This window comes from Phycodurus eques, chromosome 13, assembly GCF_024500275.1.
Source record: "Phycodurus eques isolate BA_2022a chromosome 13, UOR_Pequ_1.1, whole genome shotgun sequence".
Lineage (NCBI taxonomy): Eukaryota > Metazoa > Chordata > Actinopteri > Syngnathiformes > Syngnathidae > Phycodurus > Phycodurus eques.
The window spans coordinates 962,849-990,333 of NC_084537.1; the positions used below are offsets into that span (position 1 = coordinate 962,849).

General features: G+C 42.1%; 2 protein-coding genes across 8 annotated transcripts in view; one reads left to right on the top strand and one right to left on the bottom strand.

The window, feature by feature from the left end:
- Window positions 1-16,827, top strand: part of pappa2 (pappalysin 2) — a 64,239-nt gene extending 47,412 nt beyond the window's left edge. The window contains 4 exon segments of the mRNA XM_061694504.1: window positions 2,001-2,122; window positions 5,213-5,284; window positions 8,244-8,342; window positions 15,894-16,827. Of these exon segments, the coding sequence (XP_061550488.1) occupies window positions 2,001-2,122; window positions 5,213-5,284; window positions 8,244-8,342; window positions 15,894-16,007 (407 nt within the window). The 3' untranslated portion in view covers window positions 16,008-16,827.
- Window positions 16,828-17,574: 747 nt separating this feature from the next.
- The window catches only part of astn1 (astrotactin 1), a 272,558-nt gene continuing 262,647 nt past the window's right edge, over window positions 17,575-27,485 (bottom strand). For all 7 annotated transcript variants that reach the window (XM_061693365.1, XM_061693361.1, XM_061693360.1 and 4 more), the window contains exon 24: window positions 17,575-19,279. In XM_061693365.1, the coding sequence (XP_061549349.1) occupies window positions 19,042-19,279 (238 nt within the window). In that variant the 3' untranslated portion in view covers window positions 17,575-19,041. The remainder of the gene's footprint in view (window positions 19,280-27,485) is intronic.

Consider the following 27,485-nt stretch of genomic DNA (forward strand, 5'->3'; position numbering starts at 1 on the left):
TCAGTGGGCACGTGCATTTATTTTTGAGACAAACGCAGTTTCAAGTTGAAAAAAATCACACGTGTGGGAAGGTATATATATATTTATATATACATAAATACACACACGCGCACGCACGCACGCACGCACGCACACACACACACACACACACACACACATGCACACAGCGGCTGAAATAAGAATATAACACGTCACCATTTTTCTCACTAAATATATTTCCAAAGGTGCTATTGACCTGAAAATTTCACCAGATGTTGGAACAACCCAAGTGATCCAAACAAACAAATAAAGTAGAAGAAATAAGATCAGATGTGAAATGACACAGGGAAAAAGTATTGAACACTTGAAGAAAGGGAAAATCTAGGAATAATCAAACCACAATCTAGCTCCTTGTCAGTGCAAATGAATATCAGCTGGTTCAGTCCTAATTGATGGCCTGCAAAAAGGTCTCATTGCCAAGGTTTAAGCCAAGACACATCTCATGATGGGTAAGAGCAAAGAGCTGTCTCAAGACCATCGTAAAGTATGGCATTGGTTATCGGTGCATATCTAACCATCTGAGTGTTCCAGTGAGCACGGGTGGGGCCATAATACGTAATTGGAAATCCAATCATCCAGTATAAATTTGCCTCGATCGCAAGATTTCTGACAGAGGAGTTCAAAGAATAATCAGAAGAGTTCACCAAGACCCAAGGGCCACCTGTGGAGAACTCCAATAAGACCTGGATTTAGCAGGTACTGTTGTCACAAGAAAAAAGTGAAGAATGCACTCCGCTGCCATGGCCTGTATCCACGTTCACCACACAAGACCCCATTGCTGAAAAAAAAAAACATGTCAAAGCTCGTGTAAAGTTTGCTGTACAATATTTGGACAAGCCAGTTAAATACTGGAAGAATATAGTCTGGTCTGATGAGAGCAAAATGGAACTCTTTGGATGCCATAATGCACACCACATTTGGAGGAGAAATGGCACTGCTTCTCACCCTAAAAACACCATACCAACAGTGAAGTTCGGAGGTCGGAACATGATGGAGTGGGGCTGCTTTTCAGCAAATGGTACTGGTAAACTTCACATTACTGAAGGAAGGATGAATGGGCAAATGTACCGAGACATTCTTGACAAAAATCTGCTGCCATGTACAACCCCAATTCCAATGAAGTTGGGACTTTGTGTTAAACATAAATAATAATAATATTATATATATATATATATATATATATATATATATATATTGACAGAGTGCGAGATAGATGTTGAGAGCAAGCCACTGTTATTATTTAAACACTAATAATAAGCTGTTTGTATCTTGCTGACAGATGAGGAAGGTGATTTCTTTCTTTCCAAATAATTCTGTTGAACCATAATTCAGAAGAAATGTATTACTGTTATTGGTTCATTTTCTAGTGAAACTTAGTTTGACTCATGAGGTCAAAGGACTAACCTGAAAGCACCAAAGGTTAAAGAACAGGCAAGTTATGTAACTTCTGGATGTTGGCACAGAATAATAAATGCAGCACGCTAATGCGGACAGAAAGGGCTAACTACCGCCTCTGTCGTGTGGTGAGCTTTCAAAAATAAATCACTTCTGATATTCAAAATCACTGTCATATTCCCCTCTCTGATTGGATGCCCCCAACACAAACACACACATTTGGATGCTCCGGGCCAGCCCCCCGCCCCCCCGTTGCATGCCGAGTATCAACACACATCTCGACCTACCTTGAGAGTCTCATACATAGAACTAGCCGTTTCTATTAGTAGTAAATACTTTCTGATTGCTTGTATGAAAATATTTGGGTCTGTGGAGTTTCTGCGCACACAACAAAAGCGAAATTACGCCACCATGTTTTTTTGTGAACTGCCTCTTTCTTGCAACGATATCAAATTCAGATGCCCTCATGCAGTATTGCTTGAATAGTGACAGTTAATTCGACTGTGTTCACTTTTTCAACTTTAAATTGAAACATGGTAATTTACTTTGATATCTCTTCCGAACAGGTGCTGTTTGTTACCCTGCATGTGTTTTGACTCCAGACATGGATCTTCATGACCCAGTGGTTCTGGCCAATGTCTCCACAGTTGGCTCTTTAAAACACTGGATGCTTCCCATCAAAGTTCAGGTGAGATTATGATGCTCACGATTTAAATTACTGTTATAACTATCACATCATTATTCATTCACCAATATGTTAAAATATATACATACATGTTTTAAGTCTGTTCATACAAATGTTAATCAAAACAAGCCTGCAATATATATTCTAATAATATTCTCATCTGTGGACATATTGACATAGGTGTTCCCTTAAGCGAGGCGTAATCAGTCACATAGTCACTCTATAAGTCTATTTATTGTACATAATCAATAGTTCATGTTCCAGCTCACGATTGTTGAGGTTTTTAGTGTGGAAGTTTCTTGACTCGGTCTTGACTCCTAAAAGTCTTGTCTTGGCCTCGGTGAGTTCTGGTCTTGAGCACAACGCTAACTTTTGCCCAACAATCAGAGGCGCGATGTGTAACAGCAGAATGGGCCTATTGAAACGTACTGAAATAATTGAATACTGCAGACCGCTACGACCATATCGCGTTCGGTCATATTGCAAATGCTATGCAAATGCCAGTCTGAGAGGGAAATAAATGCAACAGCTCGGCATCGTGAGGCCTCCTAGGATTATTGGCGTATATTCTAGCAAGCGTCACATTTTAATATGATTAATAGCTGACATAAGCTGAATGTTGACTCTTAAATCAAAGGTCAAAGTAGTGCATGTTCTTTTTTTTGTGGTTGAACGGTCATAATTTCACTTTATCGGTTATGTGATGTTGTTCAGGTCAGCTTGTGAAACTTGAAAACCATTGGCAGGTTCTGTAAAAAGTGTTTGTTTTGTTTTGTTTTCCTGTTGCCACGTAACCATTCTGGATTGTCAGGAAAGCTGAGCCACTGAAAAACAGCGAAGAAATAAATCCATCAGAATGACTAATGCAGTGAAACAGCTGGTGGTCTAAACAACAGCATGCAGTAAAATGAGTTTCTTGCCGTTGACCCATCTTTATAGATTGACGAATATTCCGTCTAATTCCGTGTATATCTCTTTCGCCTACACTCCTGTCTTGCCTTGCCTGCTTCACTGAGCTTGGGTCCACCTGCCACTCCAACACTGATCCTTGACACTTTTAATATACAGTATTAATGTGTTTTTTTGTTTTACTTTTGTTTTGTATCAATCACATTCCAAAACAGTGGAAACCTTCAAATGTCCTCGACCACAGGTTTTGAACAATTTGCACCCAACTATGCTCTCCTATGTGCTTGCAGAGAGCTTGTGATAAAAAAAACCAAAAAAAAAACAAACAAAAAAAACAACATTACATCCAGCAGGCCAAAAAATACGGTCTTGCGTCTTTCGGCTTGCCTTTAACCTCAAGTTCTGGTGAGTTGACATGACTCCATGTATCTTTAAGCATTTCATGTTACTGGATGAAGGCACTGACAAAGATAAAAGAAATGCGCTTTTTTTCCCGTTATTCATCGAAACTAATGTGTTCTAGTTCTTCTACGCCTTTTGTAGTGACTGTACACTTCAGTTATGAAAAGCATTAAAATGACAGGAAATAAAAATGGTTGGATTTTTTTTCTAGACATTCTCAGTCTCGCTGAATACGATTACAAAATGCAGTTGACATTGATGAATATGTCCTAACTTTTATCAGATCTTCGACTAATTAATTGGCAAGAGTTTCTAGGGAAACATTTTTTATTTCTCAAATATTACAGCCTATCACACTCCCAATTTGTATTTGGAAGTGTGTCCAAATGTTCCTGCATTACTGGAAATGGGTGCATTCTGCAAGAGGAAAGGTTGCAGTTCACCTCAAAATTTCAGGAAACGCATACACACTCACAAAATGAAAAAACTGGTTGGACTGCCAGATTTTACTTGACAGTTGGGTCATGTTACACAGCATCATATCTCATGAAGAGATTCTGCTTTTGCCTGGCTTTTGGGTGGTCGGTCAGCCTCTGCCAGACAGCCGGTGAATCTGACCTTACCAAGGTCAAATAGTTGGATAGAGGTGGTTGCTTACAACATACTCCCGAAACTGTCTTGCGATTTCAAGGCAGTGTGTTATCTCAAATACATGTATCTGGGCTCCCTCACAAGCTCAGACTCCTCAGTCTCGACAGAGGGTTGACCTTCTGCCTCCTGCCTGCTAAACATCTTGTCCTATGGTCAATAAACAGTTGTGATTTGAGTCCAGTAATTGTGTTTCCTATCTTCCAAGATGTTATATATGTAACTGAAGAAAACTGAAAATTAATAATGTCATTTGGCTCATCGGGACAACAGCCATTTGTTCATCTAGGGGCATACAAAGGTGGGAGTCATCCTTTTCTCACTTGCAAGGTCCTTTGTCCTCGATAATCTGTTTGTGTGTTCCTCTCACCAGAGATTCCGATTCACTGCAAATAAAATGTGTCTCTGTATGTATCGACTCAGATGACGAAGGTCCTCACCTAACTCATCCTGACAGGGAAACTCATTTCATTCGCTTGTACCTTATTCTTTTAGTCACTACCCTTTGTATGTGTCTGTAGATGAGGGTAGGAATTGAGAGTTGAGCCAGATCTATCAGAGACTGGAGTAAGAACTTCACTCTCCTACCAGTGGGCTCAAGTTGCCCTCTTTCGACAGATTCTGATGTGCTGTTTCACATGCCGACAGCTGCGACTCTGCGACACATCAGCAAATGCTGAAAGTTACAGGTTGAGGAGTCCATCCAACATAATTGTAAAAACATCAACATAATAGTACAGATACTACTGTATTCCCAGGCCTCTCTGCGCCTTGGGTGGACAGAATTCCGACAGTTTGGTAGTGGTTGTAGGGGCCAATGACTAGAAAATAATTCACATTTGCAGCATTGACGTGGAGGGGCCCAAAGTGAGTTTTTTTTCATGGGAAAACAAATGCCTTGTAGCGTCACTGACGAGGGATGAAGCCTTTTTTCTTCATAATCTAGCAATCTTGCATATATTATAGTACTGCATTTTTGGGGCTTTGTATCAGACATTAAAGGGCTCCCGTTTAAATAGAGTTTAGGGGTGTAGGAAATGATTGGTTTTATGGATCACTTGGTAAACCCTTTGACCATTGCATTTCTTGATGTAGGATTGCTTAACTTTCCTTATTTTGTGCTTTCATTTCCAGATGGTTGTCTGCACAGGGATGATGAAGTGGTACCCAGCCCCTGAAAACATTCATTGCATTCAGGCTTGTGAGGTAAGCATCAAGAGAGCTACCAGTACTTGGTTGTGTGTGCAAATATATTTTCCCCCTGGCATTCGTACCTGTTCATTAAATCACACATTTTGTGTAGGCCAACACCACAGGCATCTGTGCCACTCAGGTTTTTGAGACCATTAAACGGGTGAATGTCTTTTTCAATCTTGACTGACATTGTGTCTGGCCAAGAAATACTTAAATATTTATGGCTTCACAGAGATAATATTTTACAGATCTGCTGTTTGTGGTCCACTTAGAAATTTAAGCATTCTCGAAGGTGAGCGCCCGGTGGCCGAGCCTGCACCCATGGGGCCCAGCCGGGCACAGCCTGAAGAGGCAACGTGGGTCCCCCTTACCATGAGCTCCCCACCTGCGGGTCGGGTACATAGTGAGCTGTGTGGGGGCCAAAGGCAGGGACCTTGGCGGTCCGCAGGGACCTTGGCGGTACTAGTGACGTAGAATGTCACCTCTCTGGCAGGGAAGGAGCCCGAGCTGGTGTGTGAGGTTGAGAAGTTCCGACTAGATATAGTCGGACTCACCTCCACACACGGCTTGGACTCCCTCGTTCTGCTGGAGCTGTGGCCGTAAGGTTGTCGGTGCCTGTCGTGGCGGCAATACCCAAACCCGTTGGGGGACACCAGTGGCTTCACCTGAAGAAGAAGTCCTATCAGGCCTTTTTGGCCTGTGGGACTCTGAAGCAGCAGCTGATGGGTACCGGCTTGCCAAGCTGAACCCAGCTTTGGAGGTCGCTGAGGCAAAAACCCGGGTGTGGGAGGAGTTTGGTGAGGCTGACTTCTGGATGGCTTTGAGGAAATTCTGCTCTGCCGTCTGCCATCTCAGGAGGGGGAAGCAGTGCACAATCAACAACGGGGTTGACTCAGGATACGCTGGAGAGACTATGTCTCTCGGCATGCCTGGGAACACCTCGGGATCCCCTCGGAAGAGCTGGAGGAAGTGGCTGTGGAGAGGGAAGTCTGGGCTTCCCTGCTAAAGCTACTGCCCCCGCAACCCGACCTCGGATCAGCGGAAGAAAATGGATGGATTTACAACCCCAATTCCAATGAACTTGGGACGTTGTGTTAAACATAAATAAAAACAGATTACAATGATTTGCAAATCATCTTCAACCTATATTTAATTGAATGCACGACAAAGACAAAATATGTAATGTTTAAACTGATAAACTTGATTGTTTTTAGAAAGTAATCATTAACTTAGAATTTTATGGCTGCAACACGTTCCAAAAAAGCTACAGTGGGTACGGAAAGTATTCAGACCCTCTTAAAATGTTCACTCTTTGTTATATTGCAGGCTATTTGATAAAATCTAAAATCCATGTTCCAAATTGTTCAACTTCGGGTTCCACCAAACTAAGGTGAAGAGGAAATATAACTTGCTCAGCCTATCAAAAGTAACATTTATTAAATTAAGATTAGATTTCAAAAATCAAAAACAAGCACGTACATTTGCTTTTTTTAATTCACTATTTTGTGTCCAGCATTAAAATCTGTGGTGATCACCCGAGAGTAAAACACCACTATGTTGTCTTTTCATCTATTTTACAATATATGCCCTCTAAAATACCAAAACCGGATATTGTTTGGCTATCAATTTGTTTGGTTCAGAAAATCCTGGAACTCCAGTTGGAACACAAACTGCTGATTAAACGTACTCTCCTGAACTGCCAACAAACATTTTCCTCTTCCATTTTGCAGTCAATGTTGTGAGGCAAAACAATTCTCTAAAACCTGGTCTTCCATAGCAACACATATTATGAGGGATCACATATGTTACTCATTTATTTTGCTTTTCTCTTTAAGAAACTTTTGATAATTGACAATTAGCGTAAATGTATTCCAAGTCATGAGCCACTGTGTAATAAACAGCTAGCTACTAACAGCCTTTATAAATAGCGAACTTTCTGTCAGAATATATGCAGGTATAATTTTGCTACGGTTCCTTATGTTTTTCAGTTCCAACAAAGAGAAACTCAACCAGAACGGTTGCTGTTCGGGCATTGACCCGTTTTGACATTTGCAGCACCCTAAACGTCATTATGTTTGTCTGACTTGATGACTTCCCTAAAGAGACCACAAATACACGGAAAATGGTTTTAAATATCATTTTGCACAGGTGCTACACATCTTTGTACACTGAGGCTGTTTCGGTTGAAATGTGACCCTTATCAATTGAGATGCATTTTAGATCTATAAGTGTGGGTCAAATTAAAAAAAAAAAAAAAAAAAAAATTGGTTTTAGGGAACCTTGGAACTGTGAAATTGAACAGGCCTTGCATTTTTTTTTTTTTTTAATGGGACCGTAAGGAAAAAAAATGTAATGTTTACGTGTCAATCTCGAAAGAGTCAAATAGTCAAACAGCATAGGACAGCGCAGGACATACAGTATGGTGCACACAGGGAACAAAGGTCTCCCAAAGGTCAAAGGGTGCCTTGAAGAGCTGCACCTTACAACGTCATTTCCAGTTGGGATGTTGAAGGCGGACCCTTGATCTGGTCTTCCAGATCTTCCAAGATGAGATTGATAGTGATTTGGAGGACAAATGAATACCGTATGTTGATCATTGTGATATCTTACGATATAGCAGCGAGTCAAGTCTTTAATGGTTGCAATGGTCAAATATTATGACTTACAACAGTTTGAGAATGTTTCAATCAGTGAAGATACTGAAACGCGATTGAGTTGAAAAAAATGAATATTTATCTATTGAATAGTTTATGACTTTGTCTTTATGTCTTCTTAATAGGACATGTTACGCTGTAATAGTAATAATCTCTTTTCTTGCTTTTCCTAATTGGTGTGCTTGCCTACCAATGAAAAGCTTGGAAGCATGACATTATATCGCCCTAAAAAACAGTGTGTGGGATCAAAATGCACGTTCATGAAATGAATTCAACAATCCTAACAAATAGTACTCTTTTTCCTAACTTGTGAATAGCCTTTCGGTGGGGATGGCTGGTGTGACACCCTCAACAATCGAGCCTATTGCCAGTATGACGGAGGAGATTGCTGCCCTTCCACACTATCGTCGAGAAAGGTAAAAACGCTTTTCCTGTGCTGTCCATCCCATCTGCCATATCAATGCCAAATTGAATTCATGCCTTCTCTGGATTTGGTATTAATAATACAAATATACAGTATTTTTCAAGGACGTACTCGTAAAATGAACAGTGGTGAATGGTGGCATGAATCTTGTAACCGAGATGGCGCTTAGAGGTTGCAGCTGGATTGAAAGCCAGATTTTTCCTGTTTATAGTTATAGTTGTTTATAGAAATTTGTCTCTGGCATCACTGCTGTGCTGGTGGGCAGGAGACTTTCAGAAAGCAAATAAAGAGATCTCGACTACTTTCCCCTCTCTGCTGTTAAAGACTGCACCTATTTACTCTCTCTACTTCGAAGAGAGCGGACCTGCGCCCGACACGTTTGAAGCTAAAATAGTAAATAAGCAGGTTTTCGCCACCTTACACTTTCTCACCTCTGCTACATGCTGCTGCAGAAATAGCACGTTATAGCTCAATGCATTAGAATAGCATTGACTCAACCATGATACAACAATAGCTTGTTTTTTGTGTGTGTGTGAAAATACACCCAATTTAAAAAATATGACTTTTATCTACCTCATAGGCCATCAGTATTATTTTGATCGCAATAAGTATTGTTGTTTGGTTTGTTTGTTGGATAATAGGATGACACAAAAATGACACAACCTTTTTATCAACTTTGTAAAAGGAGGAACACTCACACCAGGAAATTTGTGCCATGCTTGGTTTGTTGAACGAGTGTTCGTGCCACATCCCATTCTCAAGTATGGCAAACCTCCTCGACTCAAGTCTGCTAAAATTTAGGATCCTTTGAAACAACCATTCCATTCATTTTCTATGCACCCAGGGTTGGTCGCCAGGCAATCGCAGGAGAGGGGAAAAAAAAGAAATATTGTTTTACAGCTGAAAAGAAATGAACCGTCACGATATCATGGCTCATCTTTTTCAGGCCCGCTATTTCACAGAGATTGTTTTTTTATGGCTTTTACACGGCAATTCCAAATTTACAGCTGTGGGCCTTCACTTCAGTAACACATTGGACGGGGATTTAAAAGAGATTTTCTACGTGGCCCCTAACATCGAAATATTTGTGCCATTGCCATCGCATTCGAAAGACGAAACCACATCCGATTGAGGTGAGCAAACTTTTTGTGCTTGAGGACCACATTGGATTTTTTAAATGGACAGATCGGCTAGATGACATTTGTAGATGAGGTAAAAAGAAATAGCTAATGTGTATCAAAAATAATTTATTGTCATAATAAAATAAAAAATAGTTGTTTAATATTGTTCTCTTTGAATTACAATGAACCAATTAACCATACATACATCCATTTTCCACACCGCTTCTCCTGACCAGGGTCACGTGAAAAATAAATTCAATTATCCTTTTTTTTAAATCAGCTAAATTAATTGAACGAATATTTGTGACTGTTGATAATGTCAATGCTTGGCGGGCCAGATTAAATAACAGAACTGTACTTTGAAAGCCGCTGAATTGGACTGGTCCCAGTATGTGGCTGCAACGTAACGCCCATCATTTAATAAAACATAAAATATGAGTCCAGATAAATGATTTCACATCAATCACTTGCAAATCCTGTGGAATTATTTTTCTCACACTATAACAGTTAGCAGGTGTTCAAAACTGCGAGAGTGACGAGCTCACTCGCGGGCACATCGTTGCTTATGTTCTGCATCAACACAAAAAAAAAAAAAATGTGCAATGCACAAGATTTGCGCCAGTGTCAACGCAAGTCCTGTGAGATTAGACATTGGCCGGAGAATTTGGGTACATTACGGCTGAGTTTGATGACAAGAAATACTGTCCGATCAGAAATTAGTCTGAGGATGCTTGGCTCATCATTTAAAGTGCCCCAAAATGGAAATCCTTCTTTTGTTTCTAGATCCTGGAATATGTTTGAAGATAAGCGCTGAAAACATCTGCAAAGACTGAGAACAATTGTTGAGATATGGCTTGAAACTCTTTTTCACCTTCTAAAGTTTCCTGATTTTGTGGGCGGGGCTAAAAACTATCCTCGTGACGTCAAGAGGTTTGGCCGGATACTTTTTGTCCCCCACGATATAAAGACTAGGCACCCTTATTCCATGCAGTGGCCATCCGGCAGTATTGTCACTTCCTCATTCATAATGGGCCCAGTTCGAACAGTGTAGCCTGCAGTTCGCCCTTAAAGTATGCCCATAACTCGCAAAAATACATATTCCCTGATGTGCATTGTGTTTGGCGGTATCTGGGCTAACATGTCTCTGCCGTCTGGCCCAACGCGCGCTGCGTCGCGAGGCGGCGGTGAACCGGTCGCACGGGATCCGCCGCTCCTGACGGCGGTTAGAGTACATGGCGACGGTGCCACGCAACGGCGACAGACTTTCAGCCACTCGCGTCGTGGGCGAGGAAGAGGAGCGGGGAAGGAACACTTGGCTGTGGCCGCCAAACGCTGCAACTTGCAACGCGTGCACCAAGGAATCCCCGCATCCTCCCCCCACCCCCACCTTCCCCCTCCTCGCAACACTGTCGCGGCCGGTAGAAATTCAGGATTTAGCATCCAAAACCTGCAATCAAGCAGGTTAGTCTTTTACCATGGTGACAGAGTCAGAATTTGTCTTGAAAGTCAGATACTGTAGTTCAGACTTATCTCAGGGTCAACCTCCTCTGAGTTTTCACATAGCCTGCTAGGTGGAGCACCCCTCAGAGCGCCCGCATACCCGCTGGAAAACAGAGGATCATTTGCTTTGAGCATCATGTAAACCCGCACAATAATGCCACTTTCGTTCTTCTGTCGTATCATAACATCTGGACAGCCTCGTGGAGCCACACATACATTTGAATTACCTTTTAACTTGGCTTGCGGCTAAATAAATAACATACTACAGCAGCTTATGGATTGTTTACGGTATGGCTGCGGTGTGGCGTTAGCGACGCAGAAATTAATATGCTCCCCCCCTAGCGGTCGTGGCCCGAAACAACTGCAGGAACTGTTTATGCCACAGGACGGCCCTGACATTGTGTGCCGCAACATGCAGCACTGAGCATTATAGGAGTGTAATTAGGAGCAGGAAAAAGAGCACACAAAAACTAAGCTGCGGTAATAGTCTCGTTCCCACAGAGCAGAGAGAATGGAGCTCGTGAGTGCTGTTGTATGCGCTATTTGTACTCTACTCAGGGTCTGTCAAAGTAGTAGCTGAAAGGTTTAGAATCACCCTAACGTAAGCAAATTTCCCTCAGCCCCGTGTATGGCATTTCGCAGACTTTCATTAGACTAAATAATATGTTTTGGTACACAGCACGATGCTTTGAAATGCTCCGTTGTTTTATGTGTCAGTTTTACTGTAAACAGCTTGAAGCAAGCACACTTTAGCCCCTAGAGCGTCTGCTTCTTCTGGTTCCCTCATTACATTATACGTAAGTAAAGTGTGTTTTAACAATTTGCTACAAGCATATTGAGGGGTAAAGCTACAGTATGTAAATCCATTTGTTTTCCATCTAGCGCATCTGGTCTGGAGCCATAAACCAGGGCTAACTGTGCCCAGTTGAGGAATGTTTAATGTCTTTCTTTTGTGTATCCACCACATCTTTATTCATTGTCTGATGATAGCATGTCCAATCTCATTACAAGATTCAACGGTGTATTACATGGTATGTAGGAATTCATTCCTTTATCTATTTTGGGGGCTTTCTTAAAAGCTTACCTCTGGTGAACTACAGTGTCGATTTGCACACACTTGGTTACCTGGTCTCACGACACTGTGTTCCAATTTGTTAAACATGCGCTGTTTATTCGGTATATTCAATTTAAAGTGAATATTTTTGGATCATCAACAATTACATTACTTTCTGTTGTCGTCACGATTTCGTTGAACAAAATCACCGCAATGGCAAAATAATTTTTGCTGGTACATGACCATCCTCTTCCCTTTAAGGATGCTCCGCAGGATTTCAAGAGGGTTGAGGTCAGGGAATCATGGTGGCCACAGCGTAGGTTTTGCGCCCTTTATATCCATAGCAGCTAAAGCTTGAATGTAGTTTTTGCAGCCTGGGATGGCGCTGTCTTGGATCAGAAAGACGTTATTGCGGATGCACTGTTCTTCTTTTCATAACATGACAGGAAATGGTCAGATAGAAGCTCCACGTATTTGACAGAGGTCCTTTTAACACCTTCAGGCACCATAAAAGGGCATTATGTCCACTCTCCATTCTTCCAGCCCAAAACATCACTTCGCTACCTCCTAGCTGACATCACAGCCGTGTTGGGACACGGTGGCCCTCCACCAACCATCCACAACGCCATCCATCTGGACCATCCAAAGAAAAACAACATTAATCGGTGAATACGGCTATTTGAAAATGAGTCTTCAGTATTCCTGAGCCCACTGCAAATGAGGAGGGTTGGGATTGACCGAAATACAGCTTAAAGCATATTATTGGGACTCCAAAGACGCCAGCAGTTTCAAATACATGCTTGCTGCTGACCAGTGGCTTTTTATCAGCTGCTCTTTACTCACATAAACCTTTCTTAATATGCTTTTATGTGAACAACCCCTTTTCTCTTTGACTCGCACAGATTTATTATGGCATTATGGCTCACGGGAATCGCATTCCTAATGGAGAAGGATTGGGTGTCTGGAACGAACGAACTATAACTGACTGTGGAAAATGGTGAGGAGAAAAGGCAGCAGGCAGGGAGCATTGAAGTGTTGAAAGGTCGGTGGTTTATTCGGCCACCGACCTTTGCAACGGCGGCTCAGCAAGTTGGAGTCATCGAACGAAGGCATCCCGACTATCATGATGGTTCCGACCGCAACGATGGTTGGCAACTTTCTCCCATCCATTCTGCCGCGGTCGCCGTTTGCCGTGAACATCCGTGCAGCTCCTCGGGGACGGCTATCGAACAACTCCTTTTGCGGAGATCGTCGGCTCCGTGGAGGGCTGGGGCTATTGGCATCGGCGAGCCATCATCAACTCCAAGAATGAACCAGGCTACTGTACAAGTCCGCATGTGCGCGATCAGTCAAAATGGCATCGGCCATAAACAAAGGCTTAACACGGTGAAATACTTTGTATGTTTTGAAGTAAATGTGGCGTTGCAGCAACTGCAGCTCTTGTCAGAATAAAGTACTTGTAATATGATATTCTAAGATTTACTCTGACTCACGTTCCAAAATGATCGCTTTTCCACGCCCACTCAAATTCCAGTTCGAGTCACTACCCATTCGTGAACAGCCCTAGTAAATAGCAATCATTAGAACAGGACCACTGATTGTTCCTGCCTATAAATGTGACTCATTACACGCTGCAGCAAGGATTACCTTCGAAGCCAGCTGCTATGTTTACGGCTGCAAATGCGCTGCTGAGCTACCACACCATCAATTGTGCCATGAGGGGGGGGAAAAAAGTCCCAAAGCAGTAAAAGCAAAAGACAACAAATGGAAAAAGCTTGTCTTTACATTCGTTCATTTTAAATGAGACTGCTTGAGTTGCCTCCATGAAACTATTCCTCTGCCATCAACCTCGTGTGAATCCAAAAACCGGTAGCAATCAGCAGGGAAGGCGTACAAGCGTACCTCCCACTCCTCTTCTTGCCTCACTTGCTGTCATTTCTTTCATTACCTTCCACTCTCTGTTCTCCCTCTTCTCCTCTCACAGTCTTCCACTGGCTCCCTCTCTCCAAGAGCAAATGTTTACATCTTACTTCAGACTTCTTCGTGGGGCACCGGAGTTTTGTTTTACAACCTGTGGTGGTGGCTTGCTTCCTGCGCAGAGCTGGCAGCTCTTGTTGTTGACTCTTAACATGTGTTAATCGGTTCACCTCCACCCACGGCGATGTGTTCCTCCCTCCTGCTCCCTGAAGACCCAAAGGTTTCTTGCTGTTCAAAGGCCAGGTTCAAGCATTTGACACCAAGTGCTTCATTTGCCTCCTCACTTCTTTTTAAAGCTGAAAGGAAATACAAAAATCCAAAGTCCCACTCATGTTCCTAAGTGCTACTTTTTGGCAGTCGGAACTGAGAGACCGGACACGTGATCATTAGCCGCTAAGCACATTTTGACATTAAGTGTCTTTCACATATAGGATTTGACCATTTATGAAGATTTGCCACACTTAAAATACTTAACAGTTTTTGAAATGTGAATTATGCTTGTCATCCATATATAAGTGTGTTGTCCATCCATACATTTACAGTATATACTGTAGTGCTTGTTCCGGTGCAGGCTGTGGATGAGCCGGAGCCTATCCTAGCAGACTTTAGGCAAGTAGCGCAGTGCCCCCCTGGGCTGGTCGACAGTCAATCGCAAGGCATGTATAGAAAAACAAAGATTCACACTGTCATTGCCTATGAGCAATTTCGAGTCTACATTTCAGCAAACTTGCATGTTTTGAAATAAGAGAGGAAATCCGAGTGGCGGGGGTCCACCGTACTGTTTATGTCATCGAGTCGTCGCGGGGCTTTTACACGCTGCAACAACGAGGCACTTTGAAGCGGCCAAACCAGCGCAAAGAATCTACTGTTTCATTTCACTGACGTACCGCTGGGTTTGAGAGGACGTTGACACGCTGACTGTCAAGTCTGACGTTTTTTTTCCCCTTTCTTTCTCCTCCTTTTCCCTTCTCGAGCTTCCACCTTTCTCACTGTGGTGTGCGCACGCTCACAGCCGACAATGAGGCACTCGGAAGCAGCCATGCCAGCAGACTATTCGAAGGGGAAGATGCATTTTCGGGATGTAGGCATAGCTACTGTAGCTAGGTAAATGCATGTCACAGTTAGCGAAGGCACTATTATATAGTGGGCCAGGGGCGACTCATGCTGGACGCTCAAGTGCGTCATTGGACACTGTTGTAGCCACACCCCCAAAAAAATCAGGAAAACTGAAACGGTGAAAAACAGTTTAACGCTACATATCCACAAAGGAGTACGGCATCGTTCTCATTCTTTCCACGTTCTGAGCAATTAGCTTCAAACATGTACCGGTATATGTATCTAGAATCAAATCTCAGAATTCTTTTTACAGGACTAAAAAAGACCCTTTTTTTTTTTGGTAACTAATTAGCATACCAAGTTGATAACTCAGAAGCAATTTATCAACTTAACAGTACACGGTACTATGCAGTACCACTGATGCTGAATTTTATTTGGTGTGGTATTATTTTGTATTATCACTTGTATTCATATTAATTGTGCATTGCATTACATTGTGAATCGAAGTTATCTGTTTTTTAAATAAGTAAACTGTACCGAAGTTGCGCTCTTTTTGAACAATTTTGTGTGGCGCCCCCCAGAGGCCACAGCACTCTTAGCATTTGCCAGCAGGAGGGTTGGGTCCGCAGTTGGAAAACTGGCCGCAAAGGTGCCCGTGTGTGTCTAAATAACAATAATGTGTTGATATTGTGTCTTTTAGAGCTCTTAGGTCTTAGTACAGTTGTAGATGTCGTAAGTAACATCGGATGCATTCTTTAATTCCCCAAAATGTAAACTATTGGACGTGGTTATTTTCGGAAGCTGAGTTGTGACAATGATGCTTGTTTTCTGACAGGTCATTCAGTTTGGGGCAGACTGCAATCAGGATGAGTGCTCTTGCCGCGATCCGGATGCCAAGGAGAATAAGAGCAAAGCCGGAGCCCCGCAGGGGGGAGGAGGAATCCCTTAAGATAGAGGAGTGAAAGAAAGTGGTGTAACATAAGTTCAACTGTAGATACTATACACAATAGATAAACATATTACCTTATCATGCGGACAAAGGTTTGGAAGGCAAATACATTGTTTTGAACAAGGTTATAGTGCTAATTCAAACTGCCATTGCCAAATAGCGCATTGGGAAATAAAACAATATATGAATCAAATAGAGCATTTTAATGTGTAATGAGTTTAATGGGTACGAGGAATTGGTGGTGAAGTAATCCGCATGATATATGTATGAGGTTTGCTGCTGCTATTATGTGTCATCTAATGATCAGAAATGATCACAATGGTTTTAGCTCAACCCAGGACGTATTTCCATTACATTTAGACATCTCAATGGCTCCGTTAAGACTAATGTGCATTGGTTAAAACAGTACATGTCTCAACTACATATCTACGAGCTGACATGTTCACATTTAAAAGAAACAATGGGCGTATAGAATCGTAGTCATATAATACATATTTTACATTTCCATGGAACTAATGCTTCTGCTATTGTGCAGATGTGACTGTTAAGTCCAGCCTCAAACAAACGCCGACGACAGTGTAAACACAACCGTGTAAAAAATAACTGCTCGAAAATATTGTGGATTTCCTTCGTGGCAGTTGAAGCTGAAAAATGAAACCTACATATCAATTGGAGCAAAACACCCGCGCACCGTGACACAAATGCAAGAAAGCTTTCAGGAAAAAGGAAATAACGTCTCCAAGTATTGTATCCAAACTAGAGGAAGTGTAACTGTGTTCATTATTTGACAGTACTTTATAATCTGTGTTGAATAAATAGAAACGACATCTTTTTCAGTGGTTTGACTTTTCTCTTTGAAAAACACAAGCTTGCATGTATCGCCCATGAGACATTGTCTCCTGGGCGGCACGGTGGACGACTGGTTAGCACATTTTGCCTCACAGTTCTGAGGACCCAGGTTCAAATCCGGCCTCGTCTGAGTGGAGATTGCATGTTCTCCCCGTGCCTGCGTGGCTTTTCTCCGGGCACCCCGGTTTCCTCCCACATCCCCAAAACATGCGCGGTAGGTTCATTGAAATCTCTAAATTGCCCGTACGTGTGAGTGCGAATGGTGGTCTGTTTCTATGCGCCCTGGCGACCAGTTCAGGGTGTACCACGCCTCTCGCCCGGTGTCAGCTGAGACTGGCTCCAGCACGCCCGCGACCCCAGTGAGGAGAAGCGGTATGGAAAATGGATGGATGGAGGTCTGGTCAATCCGATAAGTTTCAATGCCAACTGCAACAGGAGGAGGATATATTCGACTCTCCTGTTGGACAGCAAATCTATTCTGGCACTAAAAGTCCCACAGATCTCCGTTTAAAAATAAATAGCAAAAGAGTTCCACATTAATGCAGCTCTAAATTTGCAATACATTTGCATATTAGGATTACAAGTACTACTAAGGGTCAATGCAGAAATGTAATCTTAGGAGGCATGCTTCATGAGTTGTAATTCATCTCTGAAATGGGTGGTTACACAAAAAAAATCATTCTAAAATGGAAAGAAATCAAATTCCTACGGGCACATTTCATGTCTTTATTCTTGAAGTAGTAAAGTGAAAATGTTGACGTGATGACAGCCACGTTTAAAGACAGGATCATGCACGTTCTAACTGGTCAAATTTCGCCATCTTTTCTATCTCTCAATCCCGTGTCATATTCCTTTTTGAGCAACACAATGTTGTATAGTCCTTTAATCAACCAATGATTGAGCATTTAGTACACTTTCAATCAGTACTGGATCATATTCAGATACAACAAACGAAACCGGTCTTTTCACATGAGAACTGCAAAGATTGAGCGACACGGCAAAAGACAATACATGTTAGCAGCCATCTTGTGAAGCGCACACTATTTTTGTATTCGAATATACAGAAGGAGACACTGTACATTGCTGTATGTGTAAAACACGGGCTGCCTCCGCAAAAAAAAAAAATCGAGCTTTCATTTTAGTATGAAGAAAGAAACCTCTTAGCAATGAACAACAGATCTAACCTTCACCCTGCAGAGCGGCTCTGCAGTCCCCCCAAAAATACGAATACGAATAAAACACTCGGACAGTCTACTTGAAACACAATTATACAAAGGTCACACGAGAACAATCAAAGTTCAATAACAGATAAAGTTCATTAAAACTAGTTAGTGAATTACAACATTTACCGTCATGAGTTGGAATTTTAATCACCGAAACAGAAACAAAAAAGATATTTTCATGTAACGATTTGAAGAATAATAGTAGACATATCCCAGTGAGTGAATCTCTTTTACAACTTCATTCAAAACGACCAACCATAAATTCTACATTCAGCAGCTTGGATCTAAAATTCGACATTGAGTGCAATGTACTGTACATTGTTGAAGCGCATAACACAAGCAAGCAGATCATTTTTTTTCTTAGCATTCCATGCCATCTGTATGCCTGCATTTACGCACGCACGCCAACTCACGTTTCCTTCAAAAGCAACCCACCTAACTCAAATACAGATGGGATTTCTGGTGCTAAGTAATGATTTCTTCGATATCCTGTGCGCAACGAGGTTAATGTCAAAATGCAAAGTTAATGTCAATGTAGAGCTACAGTACATGCAGGATTCAAACGAAATGGGGTGTGATTTAGTTGTACAGTAATGCGGTATAATATACAGAATATATCTTGAAATATCTCATTAAGCTGATGACATTAATTAAAGAAGTTAATTAATGTCATCAGTTGGAGATGCGGCAGCACATCTCCAACGTTCTTTCAAAAAAGACAGTGATGACCAATAGTTACAAGGCTCCAGTCGGTGACATGACATATAAGGACAGAGATAATCACCTGCTTGGACCCTACACTTTGACCTTGGATTTGGTTCTGACGAAGAGCCACTGAAGAGTTGCAAACATACTAAAAAAAAATAAGCTTGCTGTCATATTTTAAATGCACACACTTAAATGTAATACCACTTTTTGTTAGATCTGGCAAACCCTAATAGTCTAGGTTGGGTTATATACATTTAGATCTCCTTGGGCTCACCGTAGTCATTATACATGACTGTTAGCATCTGCTCATCACATGCCTTGTGTACGTCCTGGCCCATATCTGCCCAGTTCATCCCAAAGGCCTTGGTGTCAGTGTAGCGGCAGGAAAGGAACTTGAGTGACATCCTGCGAAGCCCAATCTTGGGCTCCTGAAGAAGGCCTTTACACCATGGGGACAGTTCATTTAACTGCGAGAGGATAAGGCCAGCTTTCCTGTGGGAACCAACAACACAGATGATAACTGTAAAATTTGTTTTCACCACCTTTCAACGTGCTGTTCATCACTTGTTGTTCACATTCATTCAGAAAAGGGAGCAACCGTCAACATACAGTAGTTACAACATTTCTAAACTGAAATTAAGATGCAGTGCTAGCAAATTATTCAGAGTAGTCATCAATGTAAAACACTGTTACACATTATTCCGACAGTCCTGTGATAATGAGTAACCATGAGCAAGATAATACTGAATGCCAGTGGCTCCTGGTGGTCAGTGGCGTGCAAAGTGGGGGCCGAGGGGGCGGTGGCCCCATGCATCCAACTCAGGTGGGGCAGAGGGGTTTGAATGGGCATTAAAAAAAAATTTTAAAAAAAAAGAACAGTTTTTAACCTGGACTTAAAAACATTCACACTAGAGGCCGGTGTTACTTCTGTTGGCAACTTATTCCATTTGTGTGCAGCATAACAGCTAAATGCTGCTTCGTCATGTTTGCGTTGGACTCTGTGCTCCACGGTTTGACCTGAGTCTGCAGATCTCAGAGCACTACTGGGTTTATACTGCATGAGAATTTCTTTCATGTATACAGGACCGAAACAATTTAGTGATTTATAGACCAGTAGCAGAACTTTAAAATCTGTTCTAAAGCTGACTGGGAGCTCGTGTGTAGACTTTAGAATTGGAGTAATATGAGCATATTACTCCATATTACTACCTCTTTGTTCTGGTCAGAACCTGCACTGCAGCATTCTAAATGAGCTGCAGCTGTTTAATGCTCTTTTAGGGGGAGTCCAGTCAGAAGACCATTACAATAGTCAAGTCTACTTGAGATAAAAGCATGGAGGAGCTTCTCCAGATGCAAGCCTTCACTCTGGATATGTTCTTCAGATGGTAGAGGACTGTAATGTAAGTAATTGATTTGATAGGACTGTTGGTCAGGTTGGAATCTATAAGTACATCAAGATTTCAGACTTGGCCTTTGGTATTTAAAGAGAGTGACTCCGGTTATTTACTGACAGCAATCCGCTTTTCTTTCCTGCCAAAAACAATTATCTCAGTTTTATTGTGGTTGAATTGAAGACAGTTTTGGCTCATCCAGTTAGTTATCTGTTGGAGACAGTGACACAACATCTCAATTGAACTGTAGTCATCTGGAGACACTGCGAGATATAACTGTGTCATCTGCATAGCTATGATACACTAAGGTTCTGAAGAAATTGGCCCAAAGGTAGCATATACAGGCTGAACAGGAGGGGTCCAAGAACTGACCCCTGAGGGACCCTATAGGTCATTGCCAATCAATGAGATTGAACACTTCCAGTGGTTACGAAACAACTCCTTTCTTCCAGGTAGGACCTGAACCATTTTCCATTTTGTTTAACCCACATTTCCTACCTGTTCAGCAGGTACTAAATACACGGTTTAAAAAAAAATTAATAAACAGCACACATAATCACAATGTAACTCCCAGTCAGTCTCACTTTTGAGTATTATTCTGAAACATTTTGTCACTGGGTTAACAATTTAGATTTTCATTGATCCTTGTCACATTATTTGGTTGCCGCTTCTGTAATCAATAAATGTTTTCATTCACCAAGATCTGGGATCTCTGATTTAAGTGTTCCATTTATTTTTTTCAGGCGTAATAGGCCAATTTACCTTTTCAGCTTTTACCATATTGACCCATTTGTGAGGATACAAAGACGAAAAAAAAAATAAAAATACACTGTGCAGTGTTCTCGATCATATACGGCACATAGCCTCGGATAACGTTTTCATCTCATATCGGTTGCTGTGTGAAAACATTTACAAAGATAACCATGTGGTTAAGGTCTCAAAACTACATTGTAATGACGTCACGGTATTGTTCTGCTTATTTAAAGATGAAAATAGAAAAGGGAAAATATGCTCTATGCGGCTGGATTATGGAGTATGTCACTGCATATTGTATTTGCATCATTTTTCTGAAACGTCTTTATGTTCTGAATATTTTTTTGTTTCTCCACAGATTTAAGTGGTGTAAGGAAAACAGGGTTTTTATTTCCTTAAAAAAAAAAAAAAAAAAAAGGAAATGTAGTTTGTTATGCTTTTAGGGGCTTCGGGGGACCAAAACAAATTTGTCTTGAAATTTGAAAATGAAATGAACAATACACTTGTATATACCGTATAAAGTTCGAACTGCTCTCGTGTATGACGTCACACAGAACTACGGCATATTTTGTGAAACCTCAGTAAATCAGTAAATAAAAGACTTCGCTGAGCATTGTGTATTGCGTTTTCCTTTTGGGATGCAAACACAGACAAGTTAAGGGTGATTATCCATTATAGGGTTAACCTTTTAACATGAACAGTGGTGAACTTCTTTTTACTCTTGTGTGAAAGCTAAAAATGGGAGATGAATCCATCCATTTTCCGTACCGCTTATCGTCACTTGGGTCGCGGGCGTGCTGGAGCCTATCCCAGCTGACTCTGGGCACACCCTGAACTGGTCGCCAGCCAATCGCAGGGCACATACAAACAAACAACCATTCGCACTCATGTTCACACCTACGGGCAATTTAGAGTCTCCAATTCATGCCATGTTTTTGGGAAGTGGGAGGAAACCGGAGTGCCCGGAGAAAAGCCACGCAGGCACGGGGAGAACATGCAAACTCCACACAGGCGGGGAACCCCGGTCCTCAGAACTGCGAGGCAGACGTGCTAACCTGTCGCCCACCGTGCCGCCTGTATCGTTTTTATTTGCGGTAAATGGTGTCCCAAGCAGTAATCTACCACCACTTCCCCATATGTGTCACTCTTTATACTTGACTGACAATTTGATTTTGGAATAGATTACGCAATTCATTTTCCATTGTTTCCTATAAGCGGAATTCCTTCTAAAAATCAGAGGTTCTTCAGTGTTCTGGAACTGATGAGTATATATATCAGAGTATATAAACGACTGAGTGTTTGTGTGCAGGTAACCTGCGTCATAGTATTACTCTTAAAAAAGGGACAAATATTGGCATTTCTAACAAAGTGCTCTGTTGGCGGCGGCACGGTGGACGACTGGTTAGAGCGTCAGCCTCACAGTTCTGAGGACCCGGGTTCAATCCCCGGCCCCGCCTGTGTGGAGTTTGCATGTTCTCCCCGTGCCTGCGTGGCTTTTCTCCGGGCACTCCGGTTTCCTCCCACATCCCAAAAACATGCGCGGTAGGTTAATTGACGACTCTAAATTGCCCGTAGGCGTGACTGTGAGTGCGAATGGTTGTTTGTTTGTATGTGCCCTGCGATTGGCTGGCAACAAGTTCAGGGTGTACCCCGCCTCCTGCCCGATGACAGCTGGGATAGGCTCCAGCACGCCCGCGACCCTAGTGAGGAGAAGCGGCTCAGAAAATGGATGGATGGATGTTCTGTTGGCATCACTACCAACCGAATCTGGAGCGGATGCCACAGTTTCTGCTCTGAGCTTAATAAATAGAAAATGGGTCCAATGTTCGGGAGGATCTGTTTAGACTCCCATACCAAATGGATGGGAGTCATGTAGCTCTCTATAGTACAAAAAAAAAAAAAAAAAGACAAATACAACACGGAGGTGGAAAAAAACAGCTTTCACACTGCGTAGGGAACACATTTATGACATCCCAAAGGCCGGTAAAACTCACATTTTAATTAATCTGGGAGAATGTTTATGTACGTGCTCCTATTTTGTTTAGTGACATAGCTCCCAACGTTTTACTGTCCATGTGTAAACAATAGCAACTATGATCTGAGGTCATTCGAGTTATTACCCATTTTTTTCCTGGCCCGTTAAAACGGAGACAGCTCTTAGGTGAGAGGTACTTATTTTGAGTATTTGAGGAAATATAGGCTGTATAGAAAGTAGGTTACTGCATTTAAAAGGGACCTAAACTCAAACTAAAACTTGTTTCTTTTCTTTTTTGCAAGAATACGTATGTATGTTCCCCCCACTAGTCTAAATATAGTATTCTGATTAATACTGCGTTCATGTAATAAGAATGAAACAGATTAATGAATCAATTTTCATCCATCTCAGGGGCCACGTTTGGCAATCTTCCCCTCCGCTGCCGACCAAAATTAATGTCACAACTGCTCTCCCGCTTGCGTTGCAAACGTCACCGTAAAACAGGAAGCGGACTGCCCGCGTATTCTGTGATAACTTGCATAATTTACAGTTTGATGACATGATAGTTCAAACCCAAAGCATCATGTCTCCAACGCATAGATATTCTAGTTATTGCGCTATAAACTTGGAAATTGGGGGTTTAGTTCGATTTGAACTGCATTGCAATCTTTGCAGGCACTACTCGGATTAGACTCTGTCATCAAAAACAAAAAGAAAATGTGCGGGGAAAAGGGGTCCGACCAAGACATCGACAGAAACAGTGAGTAAAAAACATACTTTCAGTTTTGTCAAAGTATCTTGAATTTCTGAATAAACAGCCAAGCGGCATGCCTTGAATAAAGGGTACTTTCATAGCGATGACAAGGTCTGGCCCTCAGGAGAAGAAATGTCAAGACTTGGATAGACAGACTTTTGGTGAGTTTATGGTTTTAGTTAAAACATCAGGCATCAAAAGCAACAAAAATGTCCCGAAATGAAAGCCAAACAGTCTCGTCAGTGAGAGTTGATATGTTTCTAAAAACGGCATGTCCAAATATCTGCTGTCAGAGGAAAGATAAAGCCGTATTCGATCATTCATTTATTTCCCTGTATTGCACACTTGGCTCGCACGAGTTGATCGAGAGTCAAAGCCCCACAGGGGTTTTTATTATCAGTGCTTTGACAACGTAATGAAAATCAACTTTAGTTAGTCCTTATTGTTAGTGACATTGAAGCGTGGGAATTCTTTTTTTAACCGTTTTGAAAGGGGGAGCTGTTTGTGCCTCTATGCATGAGTAGTCACATATTCAAAATTTCATACTGTGTTCCATCTGCTCCATTATTTCTTGTGTAGTGTTGTTCAAATACACCTTTTTGGGGGGGATGAAATACTTTTCTTCTCAAGATACCAAATGTGTGAGGTAGGAATAAGCTACAAACAAAACATTTTCAGACTGTTATGGAAAGCGTGGGGTTTCCAGTGCTCTTAATTCTATTGTACACTTCCATCCATCAAGTCTTATGTGGACTATCAATGATCCCCCCCCCCCCGCCCCCCCCAACACACACACACACACACACACACGCGCACACGCACACACACGCACACACACGCCTCCCACCATTCATAATTTTGTTTGATCTGTAAAAATGTTGACCTTTCAAGCAGGGGGAAAGATAATTTCAGAACTGATATGAAATGAATTTGTTGACCCTCAACTTCTAATTCTATAAATTATTGCAAATGGTGCCGAATTGCCACTGCATGGAATGAAGGTGCTTGGTACTTAGATGGTGGGGGAGAGTTGACACATGCCTGAGGCCTTGTTGCGTGATCTGCCCCAAAAATCCAGACAACTGAGAAGGTGAAGGAGTTCAATGCCATATCTCAGCAATTCAATACTAAATTGTTCTCAGTCTTTTTCAGAAATTACCTTTAAACATCTTTAATGTATTCATTCATTCATTCATTCATTAATGTATTCATTCATTCATTCATTCATCTTCCGTTCCGCTTCTTCTTGGACCCTCCTCCAGGATGAGGAGGGTCCAAGAGGATTTTGCACACTCTTGTCTTAGTTCTTTTCAGCAGTTTTGATCGTCCATTGACAGACTTTGTCCTTTTTTGTAGCAGCACCAAACCAGAATGTGATGGATGAACACAGGATTGATTCGATGACCGCTGTGTAGAACTGCCTCAACAGCTCCCGTGGCAGGCCGTGTTTCCTCAGAAGCGGCAGGAAGTACATCCTGTGCTGGGCCTTTTTGAGGATGGAGTTGATGTTGACCTCCCACTTCAGGTCCTGAGAGACTGTAATTCCCAGGAACTTGAAGGTCTTGACGGTTGACACAGGGCAGTTGGACAGCGTGATGGGCAGCTGTGGCGAAGGATGTCTCCTGAAGTACACGATCATCTCTCCAGCTGCTCCGCTTCCTGTCGATACGCAGACTCGTCACCATGTTTGATGAGGCCGATGACTGTGGTGTCGTCTGCAAACTTCAGGTGTTTGACAGCCGGGTGCGTTGAGGTGCAGTCGTTCGTGTAGAGAGAGAAGAGCAGCGGAGAGAGGACACAACCTTGGGGCGCCCCGGTGCTGGTGGTGCGTGTCGATGAGGTGGCCTCCCACAGCCTCACCTGCTGTGTCCTGCCCGTCAGGAAGCTGGAAATCCACTGGCAGATGGTAGGTGAGACGTTGAGCAGGAGAAGCTTGGAGCAGAGGAGTTCGGGAATGATGGTGTTGAACGCAGAGCTGAAGTCCACGAACAGGATACTCGCATAGGTCCCCGCGCCGTCAAGGTGTTCTAGGATGAAGTCCAGTCCCATGTTGACTGCGTCATCCGCAGACCTGTTTGCTAGTTACAGATGCAAACCCAAAACTACACCCGGTTTGTCCGTCTTTCCTCACCGTATCCTGGTGAGCCTAAGTCGTTCTTCTTGTTTTTTTTTTACTTGCCAATGTATACTCATGATAATCCCTCACGGGGAAATGTGTTTGTGTTTCACACCATCCAGAGAACCAGATCACACAAATGCAGGCATGCAATAGCCAGCAAGCAAACTAACTTTCCTCCAACAACTAGTTGCCATTTTAACATTTTGGTCTGCAGGGGGACTTGAAACCGAGCCGTCTGGCTCCAAAGCGCAAGTCCTTACAGATGAGCTACTTCTTCAGAGTACTCGCTAAAAATAGACCGACGGCAAAGTTGTCCGACCATTCAGACATCCAGTATTGGAGCAGTGAGGGTGTTAACCTTTCTTAGTGTCACAGCTCTGCCTAAGCTTTTCTTATCGGGTCTCTTTACTTACAATGAACCACAATCATACAGTAATAAAGCCTAATCTTCCATACAAGACTTTGTTTTGAAAAACAATCGTACTTCATGCGATTATCTCACCTTGCATGCACGTCTGTACTTGTTTCCTTGCTCTGAGGTGTCCTTGTTATTGCTAATCACCCCTCTCTTTAGCTGAATTGGAAGGGCTGTTAATTTAGGTGCTCTTTAATGGAACACGGCAAGAAGCAACTCCCTCAATTACACAACTCTTTCCATCACGGAGCCCATTAAAAACAACCTTTCGTTTACTGTGGGGAGAATCCATAGACAGACAAACGAAGAATTAAAGGAGCCTTGACTAATCAGTTTTACCTGCCAAACTAGTGTGTACCACAAACTGCCATTTATATTTTATATCAGACACATGGCTCTGTTTATAAAACACTAATGTACAATTTTACATGCTGGGCTCACAACTATGGTTTGGACAGAAAGTCGGGGCCCTCCCTGCAGAAGCTTTACCAAATGACCTGAATGATGTCACAGCGGTTAAGAAAATAAATTCATTCATTCATCTTCCGTTCCGCTTACGCCCACTAGGGTGGCGGGCGTGCTGGAGCCTATCTCAGGATCTTTCTTTCTTTCTTTCTTTACATACTTTACTTACTTCGTGTTCGTATGAAATTTCAGGGTGAACCTAAAATGAATAATAACCTTTGCAGGTGAACTTAATTCGACCTTCTCTAAAGTTCTGAATTCACAATTCCAACTGTTCAGTGCTTTATAATCTATAATTACACAAATACAATGTATTATTATTCACATGTATTGAAATATATGTATTTAATAGAAGATGATAAGCAACAGGATTGGAAGCAAGGTCATTGACATGCCTCTAATATGAGAAAAAGAAGCATGACACAAATGTATACAATCTGAATTTACTGTACTTAGCAATTACACAAAATGTCCTCCCATGACATTCTACTGTATGAGAGACACTGACTATCTGTACTTTGCTTGCCAGAACTCTTTGCATCATTTATGTGTTAATCTTTACATACAGTGCAATTGTTTTTAATTGTCTACTTGTGCACTGCCAATAGTTTATATTTTTGGTATATTAGATGAGATCAATTTGAAATAACGGAAGGGGGGGGGGAGTGTTGCCATCCGATGTGGCCCTCCGGTTCATACCCTTTTTATTATATGCAAATCAGGTCCTAGTTTCGTTATTAAAGACACAAATCGAATTTGTACATTGTAGATGCATATCGCAGCACTCAAGCGCCTTAAATGTGTGTGGTTCAGATATATTCAACAT